Source organism: Cynocephalus volans, chromosome 12 (assembly GCF_027409185.1).
Source record: "Cynocephalus volans isolate mCynVol1 chromosome 12, mCynVol1.pri, whole genome shotgun sequence".
Classification (NCBI taxonomy): Eukaryota; Metazoa; Chordata; class Mammalia; order Dermoptera; family Cynocephalidae; genus Cynocephalus; species Cynocephalus volans.
The window spans coordinates 24,898,660-24,917,034 of NC_084471.1; the positions used below are offsets into that span (position 1 = coordinate 24,898,660).

General features: G+C 39.2%; 1 protein-coding gene across 15 annotated transcripts in view; it reads left to right on the forward strand.

Moving 5' to 3' along the window:
* Positions 1-18,375, forward strand: part of ANKS1B (ankyrin repeat and sterile alpha motif domain containing 1B) — a 1,093,604-nt gene that overhangs the window by 1,045,643 nt on the left and 29,586 nt on the right. For all 15 annotated transcript variants that reach the window (XM_063076110.1, XM_063076111.1, XM_063076113.1 and 12 more), the window contains 2 exons: positions 1,897-2,025; positions 3,971-4,042. In XM_063076110.1, the coding sequence (XP_062932180.1) occupies positions 1,897-2,025; positions 3,971-4,042 (201 nt within the window). The remainder of the gene's footprint in view (positions 1-1,896; positions 2,026-3,970; positions 4,043-18,375) is intronic.

An 18,375-nucleotide genomic window follows, 5' to 3' on the forward strand; every position in this document is an offset into this window, starting at 1 on the left:
ATCAAAATAGGAAGCCAGAGAAAAACTTAATCCTAAAGTTAATAGCAGTCAGTTATTGCATTTACAGAATAAAAATTCATATAAATATAAAGAGAAAAACTCAAGAATGAGTTGGGGCGGGTCACAAAACAGACAGAAATGTGAAAGTTAATATTACAGGTAAACTCAATATCGACAGACAGGGAATAGGAGGCTGATGCAATAAGTAAATGAGCAACTAGAACAAAACTAACCCGGAGAGGAGCTCAGAACAGAGCGTGAGAGAAGAGCTAGAGGCGCTCCGACTGGTCGCACACTACACTGAGCAGCCAAGGAAGCAGAGTGATGCCAACTCTGCCCTTCCTGGGCTTGGAAGTGACCCATATCAAGGAGAAATGCTTCAGGCTCCCTATGAAAAAGCCTGTGCATTCCTGAAGTCCTGTAAATAGGACTTTCTATCATTGGCAGCTACCTCATATTCCACCTAATGTCAGTCCAAACTGCACGGAGAAAATGGAATGGTAGTCCTCTTCCCCAAAACATGCACATTATTTAGGCCATTCCTGGAGAACTGTGGTTCTTAACCTTTTCGGTTTCTAGATCCTTTTAAAGCATCTATGAAAGCTATGCACTTCCTTTCTCTCCTAGAACATGCACCTACATCAAAAATTTTGCATTCTTGGTCCTGGACTCCTTGAAAATCCTCATTAAAAAATCCTACAGTGTGTCAGTGCATTTGCTAGTACTTCTACGGAACTTGGTCTCTAACCAAAGTTTTCTTTGGCTTTGGAGCTCATGAGACCTTTTTGTACACTTTCCAACTCCCAAGAAAAGTAATTTCTTATAATTCTATAAGGTCAGCCATATCCAGGTTAGAAGAGAGTGGCTTTGGAAGTCTGCCTGTTGTCTAGTTTTAGCCATGTTCATTTGAGAACAAAGAACTGAATTTTGAAAAATCAGAATCTTTATAAAAAGAGTAAGAAATATCCCATGTGTAATACGTAAATCAGATTAGAGCCCCGAAAAGACCTGCCAACAAAGGCCTTTGACTTTATGACACTAAACTATTATAGTAGTAAAACACGTTGAGGCTAACCTTATGGACAATAATAAATGAAATGAAGGATGACCTTCTGTTGCAGGTCTATCTTAGTGCCCATATGTATTATATGACATGTCATTATATGTGAATGTGCTTGTATTTCTGAGTCAGGACCCTCAAGTACATGCATATGCACATATGAGCAAACTCAGCATTTAAATGTCTTCGTTGGTGCTTTAGGTTTTCTGAGAAAAGTAGCTGCATACACCCAAGACAATCACAGTGGCACTATATCAATACAATTGAATTTGGACAAGAGAAACTAGTTGTCACCCATTAGTAAGTTGTTCTTTTAAAATTTTGTTTAGTATCATACTTACAATTATCATTTCTCCAGAGACATAAAATTATTCAAAGTATATGGTACATGATATATTTGGGAACTGAAATTTATGCAGATGTATATTCTGAATGTAAAATCAATTCAGATTAAAAATTTCAAAGTCAAGTTTGAAAACAGATAAAAAATTATTTCAAAGATTGTACGTTCTTTTCTCTTGTAACAGAAAATTATGAAATAGTAAATCATTTATTAATATCTTCATATTTGGTTTAAAACTACTTAGTTTAGTGTGTCATTCTAAAAGCAGAAAAATTCAACTTCACACCTCAAAAATTAACTCAGCTTTGGGAAATATGATGCTAATACATATAAAAATGTAATAACCAGTAAAAGTATTTATAAACATATAATATACTCAAATACATTCGCACATTGACAGCACCCATGTATAAGGTGAACATAGAGAGGCAAACTATAGGGAATGAACTTTGCTCAGTGCTCATGTTGCGTCTAGAATAAATGTCGTTTTCAGACAGGGGACTGGGGAGAACCTTCCATTACCTTGCGACCTCCAAATGAAGCCACAGCCTCGACTCCTGTACAGTACTGGCAGCATCACCCAGAAAAGCTCATCTTCCAATCGTGTGATTACAAAGCTTTTGTAAGTTACCCTGAATTCAGTATTGGGATACAAATGGGGATGGAGATTATGTTTCTGGTTTGTTTGCATTTATATTGAAAATATACCCAAATGTCCATCACTTAAATTCCTAAAGGGGTTTCCCCTTCTCTTTTTTTAAAATAACATTTTATCCAACGAAAAAGTCCAAATAAGTAAAGCTTTACAACCCTTTTAATCTCGTAAGCTTAAGGTCTGTTTTGCCTTCTTCTGATAGTGTTGTGGATTTTAAAAGAAATGTGATAAAGCTCAATCTTAAAAATGGAAATGAGTATAAATATAGCACATATATACGTCCTCACTCACCAGTGATCGCAAAATGCTGGGTCTCCCATGTCATGTACATACCAGATTCTTTTCATTGTCATCAATGGGATTATATTACTGGTTTGTTTGTTTTAGAAGAGGGGGAGCGGTTATGCTTAGCCGAGAATTGTGAGTAATGGGAACAGGTAAATGTTCAAAAGATGTTGTAGGCTTTGAGGCTGCTGGTTGCCATGACTACAGCAGAAAAAGTGGCTGAACCCTCTGGGCAGCACACTGACGCTGCCTCTCTTAAAAAGAAACCTTTCAATTAGAGCAAACTTTCTTAATAACTTAAAAGATAAAGATTTCACCAAGATAATTTTCCTTAATTTGATTAAGATGTGGGTGTTCTGGTTATCTCATAGCAATTTGGGCTTTTTTTCATTTTGTGCTACCCGCTCCTCTTTTACCGCCTACTTATCTTGCAGCATTAGATGTATTTCAGTAGTAATCGCCCCAAATCGGCAGGGTTGAAATGGCTCCTTCCTCCAAAACTCAAACCCCAAATTCCTGAGCCTTTCTGAACATGCCTTTCGTCAAGGTCTTTGACCAAGCCCTCTGCTCTGGGGACTTTGCACGTCCTCTTCAAGTCAGGTCTTCTCTGGTCACAAGACCGATGCCCATCCCTGTTTCTGCAGAGTATCAAGGTGTCTCCAGTCATGACAGGAAGTTGCCTTCAAGTCTCTTCTAAAATAATTATTTTAATTCACTGTTTAAAAAGACATATAGAGATTTTGGTGGGGGAAGGACATGAGGGGGGAGAAAAAATGACAAAAGGGAAGAACCCTATTGAACCTTCAAAAGGTTGAAGAGGAGTCAATTGGTAGAAAGGCAACACAGACATTTTGCTTAAAACTGTTTGCACCCAGCCAGAAGCTGGAGCATGAGTGGTGTTTTGTACCAGGTGGTTTTGGATCCAATTCCCTAATAGCAAAGTGGTTGGTAATTCCCAGGAAGAGACTTTCTCTCCTCCTTCTCCTACCTCCATCCGGCCCTCCAAGTGTCACTTTGCACTGGGACCGTTTTTTTCTGCTGTGAAACAACTGAGAATGACATTCTCCCTCCCCCATACACTTCCATCCTGTTCTCAGGTGGATCAGACATAGGGCATGCAGCTGTGAACAAAAAAAGTCCAAAACTGCGTCTTCGCCTAAGAACAGCCTGATGTTAATTACCTATGCAGCCGAATAAGCCCAAATGGGGGACATGTTGCTTAGCTTTTCAGCTGTCTCATACAACCCTGTAATTACATAGATAGTAGTGTGATTTATTTTTGCAGACACTGCTGCCTCAAAAAAAAAGGGAATACATTTTTAGATGCCCCCATTTTGCAGTTAAATATGATTTGAAAGATGGCATCTTTAGAAAATGCTGCAGTTTCATTATAAAGAGCAATTTACAGCCCCCAGAACTTATGGGTAAATCTACTGCATCCTCTCTATGAATGCATTTATTTGTTAGGATGAGTTACTGTTAGTTTTTAAAAGTTATACAACTTATAGCCAGGAAACCTAGCCAGTAGTACTTCCAAAATTTGTTTTTAAATCATTACTCATATTTATAATCTCTTTTTCATAAAGCATTCCTTTTTTTTTTTTTTTTTTTTTTTTTGGTATTTTAGTATTTAGGTTCTATGCTGATAAAAGAGCTCAGGGGGACAGAATCAACCCAAGATGCTTGTGCAAAAATGCGGGTAAGTTTGCCAAACTATATTATTCCTAGTAACTGTAATACTAAACACTGGGTAAGGATACAAATTGCCACCTTTCAAATTACTATATTCTCATCTGTTGGTCTGCTGAATTACATTGGTGTTATCTAAAAAGGTGTTTGGCTTTGTTCGTGTTTATGCGTGAGCTCATCTCACTGTAGTTTGAGTTAATGTCTATTTGATATATTTATACCATATTACATTTGCTCTTAGTTATTTTTAAAGATTTAAGATTAATTGCATATTCATTGACCATTCTCCGGATTAGGAGAAAAAATATCTTTGGTTTATTACCAGAAACTATTTTAAGCACCCACTTGAAAGTCTAAGAATATTTACTGAAAAGACTGGCAATTAACTAAAAATTATCAAAAGCAGAGTATTGGGAGCATATTATATACAACTAATACCCTTTTTGAAACTTCTTAATTATCCAGTTTTTTAAAAAAATACAAGAAAAACATTCAACTCTGAGTGGAATGAACCATTTAAGGGCAGTAAATGTTGACAAAAATGGCAATTCCAAATGTCTAATTAGTGGCTACTGGATTCTGAGGAGTCTGTTTTAGCCTGAGCAGATTTTGCCCATACTGCAGATCTGTTTGAGCTTTTTCCTTTCATGTGTCCTGTATTATTGCTTCCTCCATTGTAGATGTGTAGAGGATATGGTGATATCTGACCAACAATACAAATTAAGAATATTGGACTATTCCATATAGCAACTAACCAATGGCAAACTTAAGGTCATTAGCTAGTCAACCCTAACTTTTATTTGTGGCCAATACACCTTGTCATTTATTTTATAAGAGCAGCTGTTAGTGGAAAATATTTAAAAGCATATAACTGAGCTAAAGCAGTTATGAAGGTAAACATGAAATAGTCATTGTTCATGGAAAGCTAAATATGTGTGGATCTTCATGAAATTGAAACCTCTGTATGTGATCACTAGCAATATTTTGTCAATTCAGTAGCAAGAAGACTGAAATATTTACCCTTCTGTTTGATGTAGAGTTCTACTTAAATTGTCAGTACAACTCTACCAATGAATTTTTATCTCAGGTACTGTGTCTAGATGAAAAAAGGCTGTGGTGTGTGTGTCGGGAACTCTAGGTTCTAGTTCTGTTGCTGTTTACTTGCCTTAGGAGTCACTTTTTATTAACAATAATAATATGATAGCATGCCCTAGCACAATTATTATCCCCATTTTACAGGTGAAAAAAACTGAGGCTTAGAGAGGTTAAGTAACTTTCCTGAGATCACACAAGTGAATAACTTGCCAGTCTGGGACTGGAACTCACGTGTGTCTGACTCCAGAGCTCAAGCTTTGGACCACTTCATTCCCCTGCTTCTCCTAAGCCTCTGTTTTCTTACTTAGAAAATGAGAACATTGGACTAGGTGCCCTTTAGGATTCTTCCTGGTTTTATAATTCTGGGAATCATGTATTCTAATATATATATATATTTATATATATATATATATGTTTAATATATAATTTATATTTAATATATAATTTTTATATATTATATATATTATATATTATATATCTAATTAATATATATTTATAATTTAATATATAATATATATTTATATATATATATATATATATATATATGATCTAAATTGTGTCACCAGTGAACAATGGGAAAGTATTTCAGTCAGCAGGCCTCATAATAATTTTAGTGATATTCATGAACACATCTAAAAAATTAATTTGGCATCTCTGATTGAATGTTATTAACTAAATTACCTGAGTCCGGCTACTTCGGTGTTGTAATCAGCATAAATACTGCATAGTGCATGTAGCATCATTTAAAATACACCAGATCTGTAATATGAATTTTAGTCAATTTCTTGAAATTGAGTGGATCTGAAATTACATCCTGATAGCAATAGAAAAGCCATTTTAATAGTCTTAGTAGAAAATAATTTAGATAAATTTTTGTCTGTTGCTTAAAATGTAGAAAAAGCCATCTATTTAGAAGCTTCTGTTCTTTGGGGCATTTTTCTGGTTTGCTGTCCTTGGTGTTTATTTTAGGTAGTTTACATGAAAATAGAAACTTCATTGCTTCTTAGAATATCATAAACCTCTTTTTCCCATCTTGATTAAATAAATCTCAGTCCTTGATACAGTAGCTGAAGTTGCATTCACTGCGCTCACTGGAGCCTTTCAAAAGCAGAAGCTCAGGTTTGATCTGTTATCTGGGACTATTGTACTGTGAATTAGAACTTTCACCAACTACAAATGGTGTGGATCTCAACTTGCGGTTAATTTTCACTTTGAACCCCAGGTTGCTGTTTCTGTTTTCAACATCGTGGCATTTCAGCCAAAAGTCCCAGTGTAATCAAGTATTGCCGTGGGAAATACTTTAGGATGCAGATAATCTTAAAAGTTGATATACAGTAAGAATATTAGGCCAAAGTATGGTAAATTAAAACTTTACCTGTTTACTCTTTTAATTGAAAAAAAAAGTTTTCAGTTTAACAGTATACATTTTAGCTGAAATTAAAATTTCTTTCCCAGTAAGAAGTCAGTGTGGTTCCTGATTCTGAGAAATGTTTCTTTAAATGTACTTTCTTAAAAGGAGGACTAAGATTTAGCTTCTGCTGTCACTTCATTGACAATTCAGTGGAGGAAACCAACATGTAAACATTTAATTACCCCAGAGTGATAGAAGTACCACCACAGAAGTGTCTTTATGTTGCCATCAGCTTAAGGGATCATTATAGATGTATGATGATATGCATAGATATGGTCATATACAACAGCCTCCTAAAATCAGATTATTAGAGCTAATACCAGTTAACATTTGAGAGCTGTATGCTCAGCCCTGCACACATGAATTATGTGCATTAGTTCATTTAATCCGTGAGGTAGGTATAGCTGTGTCCCCCACTTTACATATGGGGAAACAAAGGCCAAGGAAAGTTAAGTAACTTGCCTGAGTTCACACAGCCAGAAGTGTTGGAGCCAGGATTTGAACCCAGGCAGCCTAACTCCACCACCCACATTGGGAATCCCCAGGCTGCACCCCCTCTCTGATGTGCCAGTGGAACATTTATTGTCCTGGGTTCTAAAATAGCTGAAAAGGTGGGTCATTTGCGTTCTTAAGAAATAGCTTTAGGAACCCTCAAAGAGTCTGTAAGATTAGCACTGGCTAAATTAAACCATTTAGGTACAATATATCTAGTAATCTGGGGTACATTCCAATGTGTTAACATAAATAAAAATTTTAGAAAAGTCCTTATTGCATCATTAGCGAGTGTAAATTTCTTTTTTCACAACACTTTAACACATTCTCTTTTGCTCCCGCAAAAACCAAAAATCCAGTTTTCCCTTCTCCTCAGGAACATTTGGAGTGTTCGATAGTCACAAGTGGTTAATTTCTGAGTTTATCTGAACCTATTCATTTATCTCCAAGGTCCCCTCAAATTCTGAAAGAAAGATAATTTTTTACTATTCCTGATGTTTTATTTTACGCATATTCTTTTAATTAAAAACGTACCATAATAAACAAACATGTTAGATAGTTTAATTCACATGATTCCACAATTTGGAATAATTTCTCTCTTTGTTTGCTCAGGTTGACCAGTCTCTTTCCCCATCAAACTGTTTTGAGATTTTTTTTAAATGAATAGACTCTATTTTTTAGAGCTGAAAAACTGAGAAAAAGGTACAGAGATTTCTTGTATAACCCGTGCCCCGAACATGCATAGCTCCCTCCATTATCAACATCCCCCACCAGAGCGGTGCATTTGTTAAAATTAATGAACGAACCTATATTGACACATCATTACCACCCAGAGTCCTTTAGTTTACACTAGGGTTCACTCTTGGTGGTGTGCATTCTATGGACAAATTAATAGTGACCCATGTCCATTATTACAGTATCATACAGAGTAATTTCACTCCCTAAAAACCCTTTATTTTTTAGAGCAGTTTTAGGTTTATAGAAAAATTGAGCATAAATTACAGAGTTCCTATGTACTCCCTCTACCACTACCACCCTCAGTTTCCCCTATGATTAACATCTTATATTAGTGTGGTACATTTGTCACAATTATGAACCAATACTGATACATTATTACTAACTAAAGTTCATGGTTTACATTAGAGGTCATTCTTTGTGTTGTACAGTGCTTTGGGTTTTGACAAATGCATAAAGTCATGTATTTACCATTACAGCACCCTATGGAAGAGTTCCACGCCCTAAAAATCCCCTGTGCTCTACCTGTCCATCCTTCTCCTCCCCTGCACCCCCAGCTCCTGCAACCACTGATCTTCTTTACTGTCTCTATAGTTTTCCCTTTTCCAGAATGTCATATGGTTGGAGCCATACAGTATGTAGCCTTTTCACACTGGTTTCTTTCACTTGGCGGTGTGCATCTAAGGCTCCTCCATGTCTTTTCATAGCTTGATAGCTCATTTCTTTTTAGCACTTTGTAATCTTCCATTGTCTGAATGGAACACAGTTTATTCTTCCATTCACCTGTTGAAGGACATCTTGGTGCTTCCAAGTTTTGGCAATTATGAATAGAGATGCTATAAATGTAAATATTTGTATGCAGGTTTTTGGCTTAAGGGTTTTTTCCCCTGGATGCAAACCCTAAATAATGTTCCTCTTAATATTATCTTCTGAATTGTGTTTAGTGAAGAAGAATCAATAGGAACTTTCATTAAACCCTCGTACTTTTTATGTAAAATTATAATTTTGAGCCTTATCTTTTGGAGCTTTCTTTAATAAAAGCCTGAGATTACGAGTTCTTTGATATTGTACTTTCAGGTGAAATGATTTCTGTGAATTATTTTGCTCCCTAGGAGTACAACTTGGCTGCTTATTTTCTTTATCATGACAGCATTGTAGACATTTCTATTTCAAATTAAAATCTAAAAACATATTAGTAACATGTGAAGAGTTGTAAAAGATATCCATTTAATCCGAACATACCATTCAGTGCTGCCTTTTACGTTACTACTCGGGTTTTCCAGCTAAATCTGTGTGCAGAAACACAGTCTTCATTTGCAAAAGGATTCCTGAGAAGAAGTATGGGCTTTGGGATCCTGAATATGATGCTCCTACTCTCCGTAGTACACAGAACCTTCCTTCTGTCATATCTCACTTCACACTGTATAAACATTTGGTTACTCGTATACACCCACCCACCCGCCTTGAAGGCAGGGACCGTGTATATTGAATGTGTGACGGCCACCTTATACGGTTGTGGTGGCTGGAGGAAATAATGCGCCTAAAGTGCCTACTTCAGTGGCATCCCAAAACACGATGGCCTCTTCCTACACATGTCTTAGAAACGAGTAAATTCATGGACATATTTGCTTTAGATTGTTTCATTTGTTTTGCCCTAGCTAGAAAGCCAGTGTCCCAGTATATTAGTCTGTTCTGTTGCTTATAACGAAATACTTGAAACAGCGTGATTTATAAAGAAAACAAAATTTATTGCTTACAGTTTCTGAGGCTGGGAAGTCCAAAGTCCATCTGGTGGTGGCGACCATGACCCTGGGTTCTCACATAGCAAGATGGTGGAAGCAGAGAGAGCAGAGAAGAGAGAGAAAGACAGACTCTCCTCTTAAACCACCATTTTTAATCCATTCGCTACATCCTGGTCCTACGATCCAATCACCTCTTCAAGGCTCCACCTTTCAATTACCAAAATAGGATTTCCCACCCTCTTAACAGTCACAGTGGGGGCCAGGTTTCTAATACATAAAACTTGGGGGACACAATTCAAGCTTCGGTGAGTTTGGGGGGAACATAATTCAAACCACTACACCCAGCCATTACTCTGGTTTTCTATGTATACAATATATAAGGGAATATTCAAAACCTAATATACTTTTATTTCCAGTTTTTAAAGGCCATTGCCAAAAGAGAGAAAAAAATGTAAGCAGGAAACCGTTGATAAAATGGTATATGTAATTTTATGGTTTTATACTTTGGGGAGGTAATTTGTTCCTAAGTCAATTGGGAGATGTCTTTTTTAAGTAACAAGTCCACAGGACTGAATTTTACAAAGCAATAAATATGTTGCTTTGGCCTTTCAGTGTTTTTGTTTGGTTTGGTCTGGTATGAGTCATTCCCAGTCTGCAGATTTCAAGACATACAGTGTTTGGTGAAATGGGGGATTTGCACTGGCCAGATGGGGTTCTCTTATTCAATTTTGCCTCCCTAGGCTTACACATACCCCACCCCACAGCCCTGAAATTTGCCGCAAGGTTTAATTATCACTAACATACAGTACTGCATCACTTCTCTAATTAAATATACCATTAGGAAACATCTGCTTCTGTAAGAGGTAAGCCATTATACTGAATTTAATACTCTGCAACCTTACTTTCTCCAATCCCATAATTGAGGGTCAGTAGTATTCACAAGTGTTTGTGCTCAAGGAAATTTCTCTTTAAAGAAGAAAAAAGAAAGAAATATCTGTTTTCAACTGGGATAAAGTTGAAATCTGCCTTCCTGATGTAAGAAAGGAAATACCTTAAGATTATTAAGTCAGAAATAGGCAAATATTCTAATATATCTAGGTTTTGGAACCTTTATTTCCAAGAGGTTTAGGTAATTTCACTGTAGTTCTCATTGCGTCTATTTCCCTTAACTTGTATGATTTTTAAAATTTCCATCTTGAAGCACTTTTCAAGTATGTATTTTCAAATATATAGTTTACCAAATAATAATCTGTGTCTTGGTTGAAGTGTGAAGACTATCTTTTCTCTTTTCTATGCTTTTAAGGAAACAACAGTGGGAATGGCTTGGGAAGCTTTGAAAAATTTAGATGTTAGAATTAGGTGGAAATGTTAAATTAAAAAGCCTTTTTCCTCTTTCCTTAGAAGAGACTTAAACTAAAATCATGTTTAGTTCTCCTGTCCTTGTACAAATTCCTTCTGCAAGGAATTGTCATTTTCAGAAATAATTTCAGGAATTACTTCTTAAGAACCAAGCTGGGAAAAAACTTATAAACAATCATTTTTAAGAAGTCTCTGTTGCCCAAGTTTCAGGGAAGAATCAAATATTTTATATTTCATTCTCTTGTAAATACTGCACGAGACATGGTGAATACAGGTCCAAGCCTATAAACATGTGTCATGTGTGCATTAAAAGAGCAATACACACAAAGAAATAGCCACGTCTCTAGCTCCTTACTGCTAATCTATTGCTCATTTTTGCTCATGTGTGCCTTTCCCTTGTGAATGCTCCCTTAGGGGTCTACCCAGTAGAAGATTAACAGTACCAACCATCTTATCCTATATCATCTTCATACCCCAGTTCCCTTTATTTATTTTTTATTTACTTATTTTTTTCGGTGGCTGGCCAGTACGGGGATCCAAACCCTTGACCTTGGTGTAACCAACACCATGCTCTAACCAACTGAGCTAACCGTCCAGCCCCTATTTTTGTTTTTATTGCTCTTGTTCCTACCATGTCTCCCATATAACACCCTCACTATCCCACATCACTGACAGATATCATGGGCTGCTTCCATTTTTAATTCCCACTTACCTTAAGCTCTCTTTCTAAACATGTCGATTGAGTCTGTCTTCATTGGCCCAGGTACGCTGATCTGCTGCATGTGGGTTGTTGCAACCACCACTTCACTGCCATCATAGGAGCCCAGAGAGTATTCGGTGCTCACAGATTTTGATTTTGCTTCTGATGCTTTGCCAGTGGGGTGCTGTGCTTTGGAAAAGGACTTTCTAAAGGGATAGCATCCATCTTCAGGGTTAACAGGAACAACTAAAATCTATTGATGTTCACTACATGCTGGGCACTGAACCATCTTATGTAATCCTCACAACAGCTCTACAGAGTAGATGCTGTATTAACGTGCCCATTTTACAGATGAGATAACTAAGGCATAGAGAGGTAAAATACAAAGCCACACAACTAGGAAGGGATGGAACTAAGCCAGGAACCCAGAAAGACCTCCTGTGCTCTTACTTGCTGTACCACTCCTCCTTACCTTCTGGAAGAGGAAGCTAATCCGTGGGTCCCTTCATAAATTCAAGATGACCACACACACACACACACACACACACACACACACACACACACACACACACACACACCTGGAAGAGGAAGCTAATCCGTGGGTCCCTTCATAAATTCAAGATGACCACACACACACACACACACACACCCCTGAAGTTATACTTACAAGTGATTGATTCAAAAACTCAGTGTGTTTTTCACACATTCACAACTGTCTTTTTTAACTAAAATTATAAATTTTCGAACTTTATTATATTACAAAAGCAATACATAATCATTGTCATCCACTTCTAAAATAGAGATACAGAAAGGAGAAATAAAAACAACTGTAATTTTACCACCCAGAGGGGGTAAACACCTCCCTGTTTACACCTTGTTCCTGTGTAATCCTCCAGACCTATTATTTATGCATTCATAGTCATCACTTTTCTGCTAAAACATGAAAATATTCTGTTCCTGCTGTTTTATGATCTATTTTAAAACACATTTTGAAGTATTTTTATTCTAATAAATGCTCATTTTCAATATTTGTGATTGTTGATTACTATAAAATCCATAGTTGAACCAAACTTCTATAATCAATTCTCCTTCATGGTCATTAGGTCATTTCCAGTTTTTTCAAATTATAACCAATACTGTAGGTGACATCCCTTTCCCTAAATCTTTTGCAATTGGTCTGATTATTTCCTTAGAATGAGGCACTAAATGTGGAATGGCTGGGTCAAAGTGTACACACATCTGGAAACTTTGGATAACTGTTGCCAAATTGCCTTCCAGAAAACTTGTTCCAGTTTGCACTCCCAGAGCAGTCGTTGGTGTTTGCTTGTTGCATCTTTCAGAGGCGTGCACTTAGTATCTTGGATGTGCTCATAGTTCAGGTAGAACTGGAGAAATTTTATGAGAAACCATTCGTCTGCAGCATAACCCCTGCTCTTATCAACTCTCTTATCAACATCTCTCCTAGATGTAACTCTAGAATCTGTCTTTATGAGCTGAACTCTTTATTTCATGTGAAGAGTGTTTTATACTTTCATAGTCTGAGAAACCGTGGAAGAATTAAATAATTCTTGTTAATTGCTCTCAAGACCAAGAGCTGTAGCTAAATGCTAACTAAGGATTTTTGGAAATCACTTGTCAAGTGGAGAACAGTGTGTTTTCATAAAAAGCTTCTCTCTGAATTAATGTAGGATGCAGTACATCTGAGTTTACATGCGTAGCAGCAGAGAAAAGTTGACAATGACTTTCAATCAAATTTATCAACTGCATTTTTAGAGCAGTAGTTTTCAACATGTGGTCCCCAGACATGCAACATCAGCAGCATCTGGAAACTTGTTAGAATTGCACATTCTTAGGCCCCACCTCAGATTACTGAATCAGAAATTCTGGGGGTGAGGCCCAACAATCTGTTATCTACAAGCCCTCCACGGGATTTAAATGCACTTGAAAGTTTGAGAACCACTGCCTTGGTCCCATGGGCATTCCCCTAAGGCTACCTTGTAGGAAGGCTTTCCCGGGTAGAATCATTCTGCCAGTGAGCCTGGAAAGAGCCAGGGCTAGAGGAATAGAAATAGAGGTCACCGCTTTGCACTGGCCAGACTCAGGCCAGCGTTTGTGAGCTACACAGGCAGGCAGTACAACAGCCGTGTCGCATGCCGGGGGAGTGGTTTGAATGGCTGCTTGCCCACTGTCTGTTCATGTCACATGGTCTTGGTTAGGTTCTGCATTCCCCCAGCCTTTGTGCCAGAGTTCTTATGACCAGAAAAGCCCTTGAGAGGTCATTTAGCCTCATTTCCTATCCAAATGAGACTTACTCCTGAGTCATTAGTGACAGATGAGAGCCCAAACTATTTTTAAAGATGTCCAGAGGGAGAAACTTCCCAGCTGCCCCCAGTAATCATTCTGCCCTCTCAAGAAGCCTCTCCTTATCTCAATGCTTGCAGTTTGAGCCAGTTTCCTGTTGCAAAAATGAAGACCTTGACTCCTGGATGTTGAAAAATCGCAGCATCTCTGAAGCTCTCTCCACCCCCCCGGAATCTCTTGGTCACCATGGGATCACACCTGTAGTTCTCCTCCAAGCCTTCCCAGGCCCCCGTGCTGGCTCTGGCCTCCAGGGCTCTCTGGGAAGTTTGATGAGTTCTCAGTGTGTTGAGAGGCTGGCCCTGTGGTTCTTTGTCACCACGCTGGCTTCATGCTTGTTACTATACATTAAGTCTTTCACTTGTTCTTTAACAATCATGGATTTCAGCAGCCGTTAGGTTGAATCCTATGGAGTTTTTGACATTTAGCCATTGTAGACTGAAAAAATGGCAATCGCACAGTGTTCAACTGGAGACTAGGTGCCAGTCATTCTGGGGGAGGCAAATCAAGGAGCACCCCACGCAGTGAGGGAAACAGACCACCCCGAGACCCAGGGCAGTGGACGCGAGAGTGGCAGAGGTGGCAAGGAGGAAGAAAGCCATCCCAGCAGTCTGGGAGGCCAAGGAAGCGTTTCCCCAGAAAATGACCTTTCAACTGAGTTTCAAGGGGTGTGAGTTCATTTCAAATTGCTGATTTGTGGTCTGCTTTTTATCTTTTATAACCACCATAAGCTAGCTAGTTGTGCTGCATACAACAGCACCACAATAATGCTTGTTTTGTGTGTTTTTAAATCATTTGAAAATCACTTAGGGCTACCAATCGTTAATTGTTTGATCCTATTTTAATTTACTTGCTGAAACTAAATATAATAATTAAGCTTTGAAACTAAGGAAAATATTAGATGGCAAAGTTAATAAATATGACTCAGCACTGAATATCTAACTACAAAGCATTCTCAGGGTAGCCGTGTGTAGGTTAAATATACCCCATGAGCTGGATGGCAACACCATCGGGAAATCTCTTCCTTAGCCTGTGCTTCAGATGCTCTGGAAGTGACCAGCGACTGTAAGAATGAAGGGCCGGTGGCATCCTCGCCGTGGACTGCCTCACTCTTTTCCCTGTCTCTGCTGAGGATGGGGCGCAAATGATTCTTACTAGGAACATAAGCGTCACTCCAGACTCAAACCCAACATTACAGCTCACAACCTACGTGCTCCCTGCTGTACACCTCTCCACTCTCAGTCACGCTTGGGGAAGTCATGCTCTGAGATCAGAGTCCATGCACTCTGAAAAGGACATTCCCATACTGTAGATACTGCATTCGAAAATGAAGAACTCTTTATTTTCAGGACATGCTTTAAGGCTAAAATAAAAGCACCAATGGTGATTTCTGACCTGATATCAAGAAGTTTATAATTTATAATTGAAAAGGAAAAGAAGAAAGATCCTTATTTCTTTTCCTTGGTAAATCCAAAAAGCCCTCCTTTTTTAAAATGTTCTAAAAGTGTTGATTGATTTTATTTATTAAGAACAATATTTCAGGTGGCCATATCCAGATATGAAATTTTGATTCCAGTTCTGTTTAATGATTATAGACAATGTAAACTCAAGTGTTAAATATAAGGCAGCCTTTGAATTTAAGATTCAAGGTTGCACTTTATTTTAGATTTCAGAAATGTAACATCTCTATATAACTACGTACTGTTTCTATTGGAAACAATAAAATTATAATAACCTTAACTTGGGAAATTATGAATGAAATACAGTTGAATATCACTATAATACTTTTTGCAGGATGGCAAGATGCTGTAAAGGTTCAGTTAATTGGGGGCATTACCCGTGAATATTCAGCTGCTAACTACTCAGAGGTCCTCATTACAAGTTAGTCTCCCCTGTATGCAGAGCTGGCACCAAAGGGGAAGGAAATTGAAGACTCTGGGGAACCTCAAAAATTCCACAAAGATCAGGGCATAGGGAAAAGGAACGAGAAACAAAAGAGAACCATAACATAAGGTTTGTCCTGAGCATTTTACTGGAGCAATGGGCCTGAGAAAAGAATTCTGTTTATACAAATAAATAAGGCTTGACTTTTTCACGTAAACACATGGGAGTGTTAATTACACAGACACCCAGCAAAGCATGCAGATAGGTCAAAGAAACCCATGCTGCCTGAGGGCACATGCTTTGTAACTTGAGCAGTGATGTTCAGAGTAGGGGCCTGTCCCTGGGAAGTAGAAAAAACTGATCACAACACTGAACGGAGAACGGAGAAGATGGGATTTAGACTGCCTGTGATTGGACTGAAGCTCTGTGCCCACATTTCGATTCTCTGTAAGGACTTTGTGAAAAGAAGTGGCTGCTCATTGGATTTCTTGCCTCCCTGAGTAGACTCCCTGAAGATTCGGTGTATTTGCCTCCTTTCTCTTTTATTAAAATTATATATGAAAAGGCCTCTTTGAAAGCTCTGTCAAAGTACACCATCAGAAAATCCCCTAGAAAGATGTTGGATTGTCATCTCTTGTAGAGAGTATAAATGCCATAACGGAGGAGCGTTACCTTGAAGCCTTCCCTCCGTCCCTATGAACTCTGTGGCTGGCCAGGATCCCACATCTTCTTGTCAAGGGGAGAGAGGCACAGTTTGGGTTCCAGATTGGATTCATGGCCATCCCCACCCTGCCACTGAACACAGGCTTGTGTTCAATCAGCCTGCATCACTGACACCCCAGTGCTGCCTCCAGTTAAGAGAGCAGGGATTCTTGGGACCCACGACAGAAAAGAAATGACCGTCCTTTATCTTTTCTCTTCTTTGTTCTGCTTGGCTGAGCATCGGGTGTGGAATCTTTCTATCACCACCGATGCCTTTGTGCTGGCCCGAGAGCCTGTGTCCTGGCCTGTCCGTTGTCCCAGCTCTTTGCCCCCTTCCACTGTCGCTCTACACAGTTCTCCGTCAGCTGCCACCATTCTCCTGCAGCTACTCTTATAGTCATCAACGAATGTTTCTTGTTGCTAAAGCTGGGAGTTCCACTCAGTAAACTCAATGAAACTTGCAGTTCCTATGCGTGCCAGCCACAGTGGGAGGCACAGTTTTTTAGGCCTTTTTTGGTCCTCGCGGGATCAGGCACTGCCTGCCTTCTAAGCCAGCCCCTCCTTGGCTTCTGTGACACTGTTGTGCGCCTCTTCCAACTCCACCTCAGGTTCCTTCTCTGACTCTGGTTTCCGCCCCACACCTTAGGAATTCATGTCCCTCTGAGGTCTGGCCTTTAGCCCTCTCGTTCAGGCACTGGGCACCTTGTCTGCTCCCATCTGCTCACCACCCCTCTGCGGATGGACTTCCAGATCTGGTTCCCATTTCCTACTGGACATCTGCACCTGATTATCAAGCTGAGCACAAGCAAAAGCATCTTCCTTTCCAGGACTCCTTGTCTCGGTCAATGTCTTCTCCATTTACGACATCGTCCCACTCCTTCACCTTCCCTGGCAGATCCATCAGCAGATCCTCTCCATTCTTCCACATGGGCATCGAGGCCCCTCCTTCTGCTCTCCAGTCCTCTGCTTCAACTCAGGTGCCTGGGAGCACTTCCCTGGATTTGTCCAACAGCTTCCTGTCTCCCCGCGTCCAGCCGTTAGCTGTTCCAGTCCATCTTTCATACAACCACCAGAACTATGTTCTGCAACACAGATCGGTTGGGTCATTCCCTACTTGAAAGCTTCCAGTAGGTCCTAACTTGGCAGAGTAGGTCACAACCTTCCAAACCTGCTGTACCACCGACATCTCTCACCAGTTACCCAAACTCACTGTGTTATTTCTCACTTCCGGGCCTCTGTGTGTGTGTGGGGGGGGGGGGTCGGCTGATAAAACGGCCTCTTTTGGCTTCTTTTGCCACCTATTTATCCTTTGAGAGCCACCTCAGTCACCTCTAGCAGGCAATCAGTGTTTGTTGAATGAATGAATGAAGTTTTTCACTCTCTCATGAAAATGAGCCTGTCCCTATTCACTGCTCTGGAAGCACTCTGGTCACATCTCTGTTGGTGCTTTTGACAACTCTGTATTGTAGCTGTTCTTTATATCAGATCAGGCCAGCGATGGTCATGTGTGGCTCATGTGCTGCGTCTTGCTGTGCTTCTCCCATGGCACACTTCATTCCTAGCCCTCTTTCCCATGGAGCCCAGGCACAGGCTCAGAATCCTTCTTAACACAGCACTTCAAGCAGCCACTTTCAGCAGATTGGCATTTGCACCCAAGCTGAGGTCTCTTTGACGTTCTCTAAAGTACTCTGAGCTTTACCAGTGGGCTGCCAAAAATAACCACTTAACTGCTGAATGAATGACAAATGGATTTTTCTTGAGACTGAATAAAATGTTGGCATTTTCATCTTTATGTTAGCTATACATTGTTTCACGTTACAGATAGATCTGTCCAGTAGAACCTATTCAAGACAAGAGATAACAAG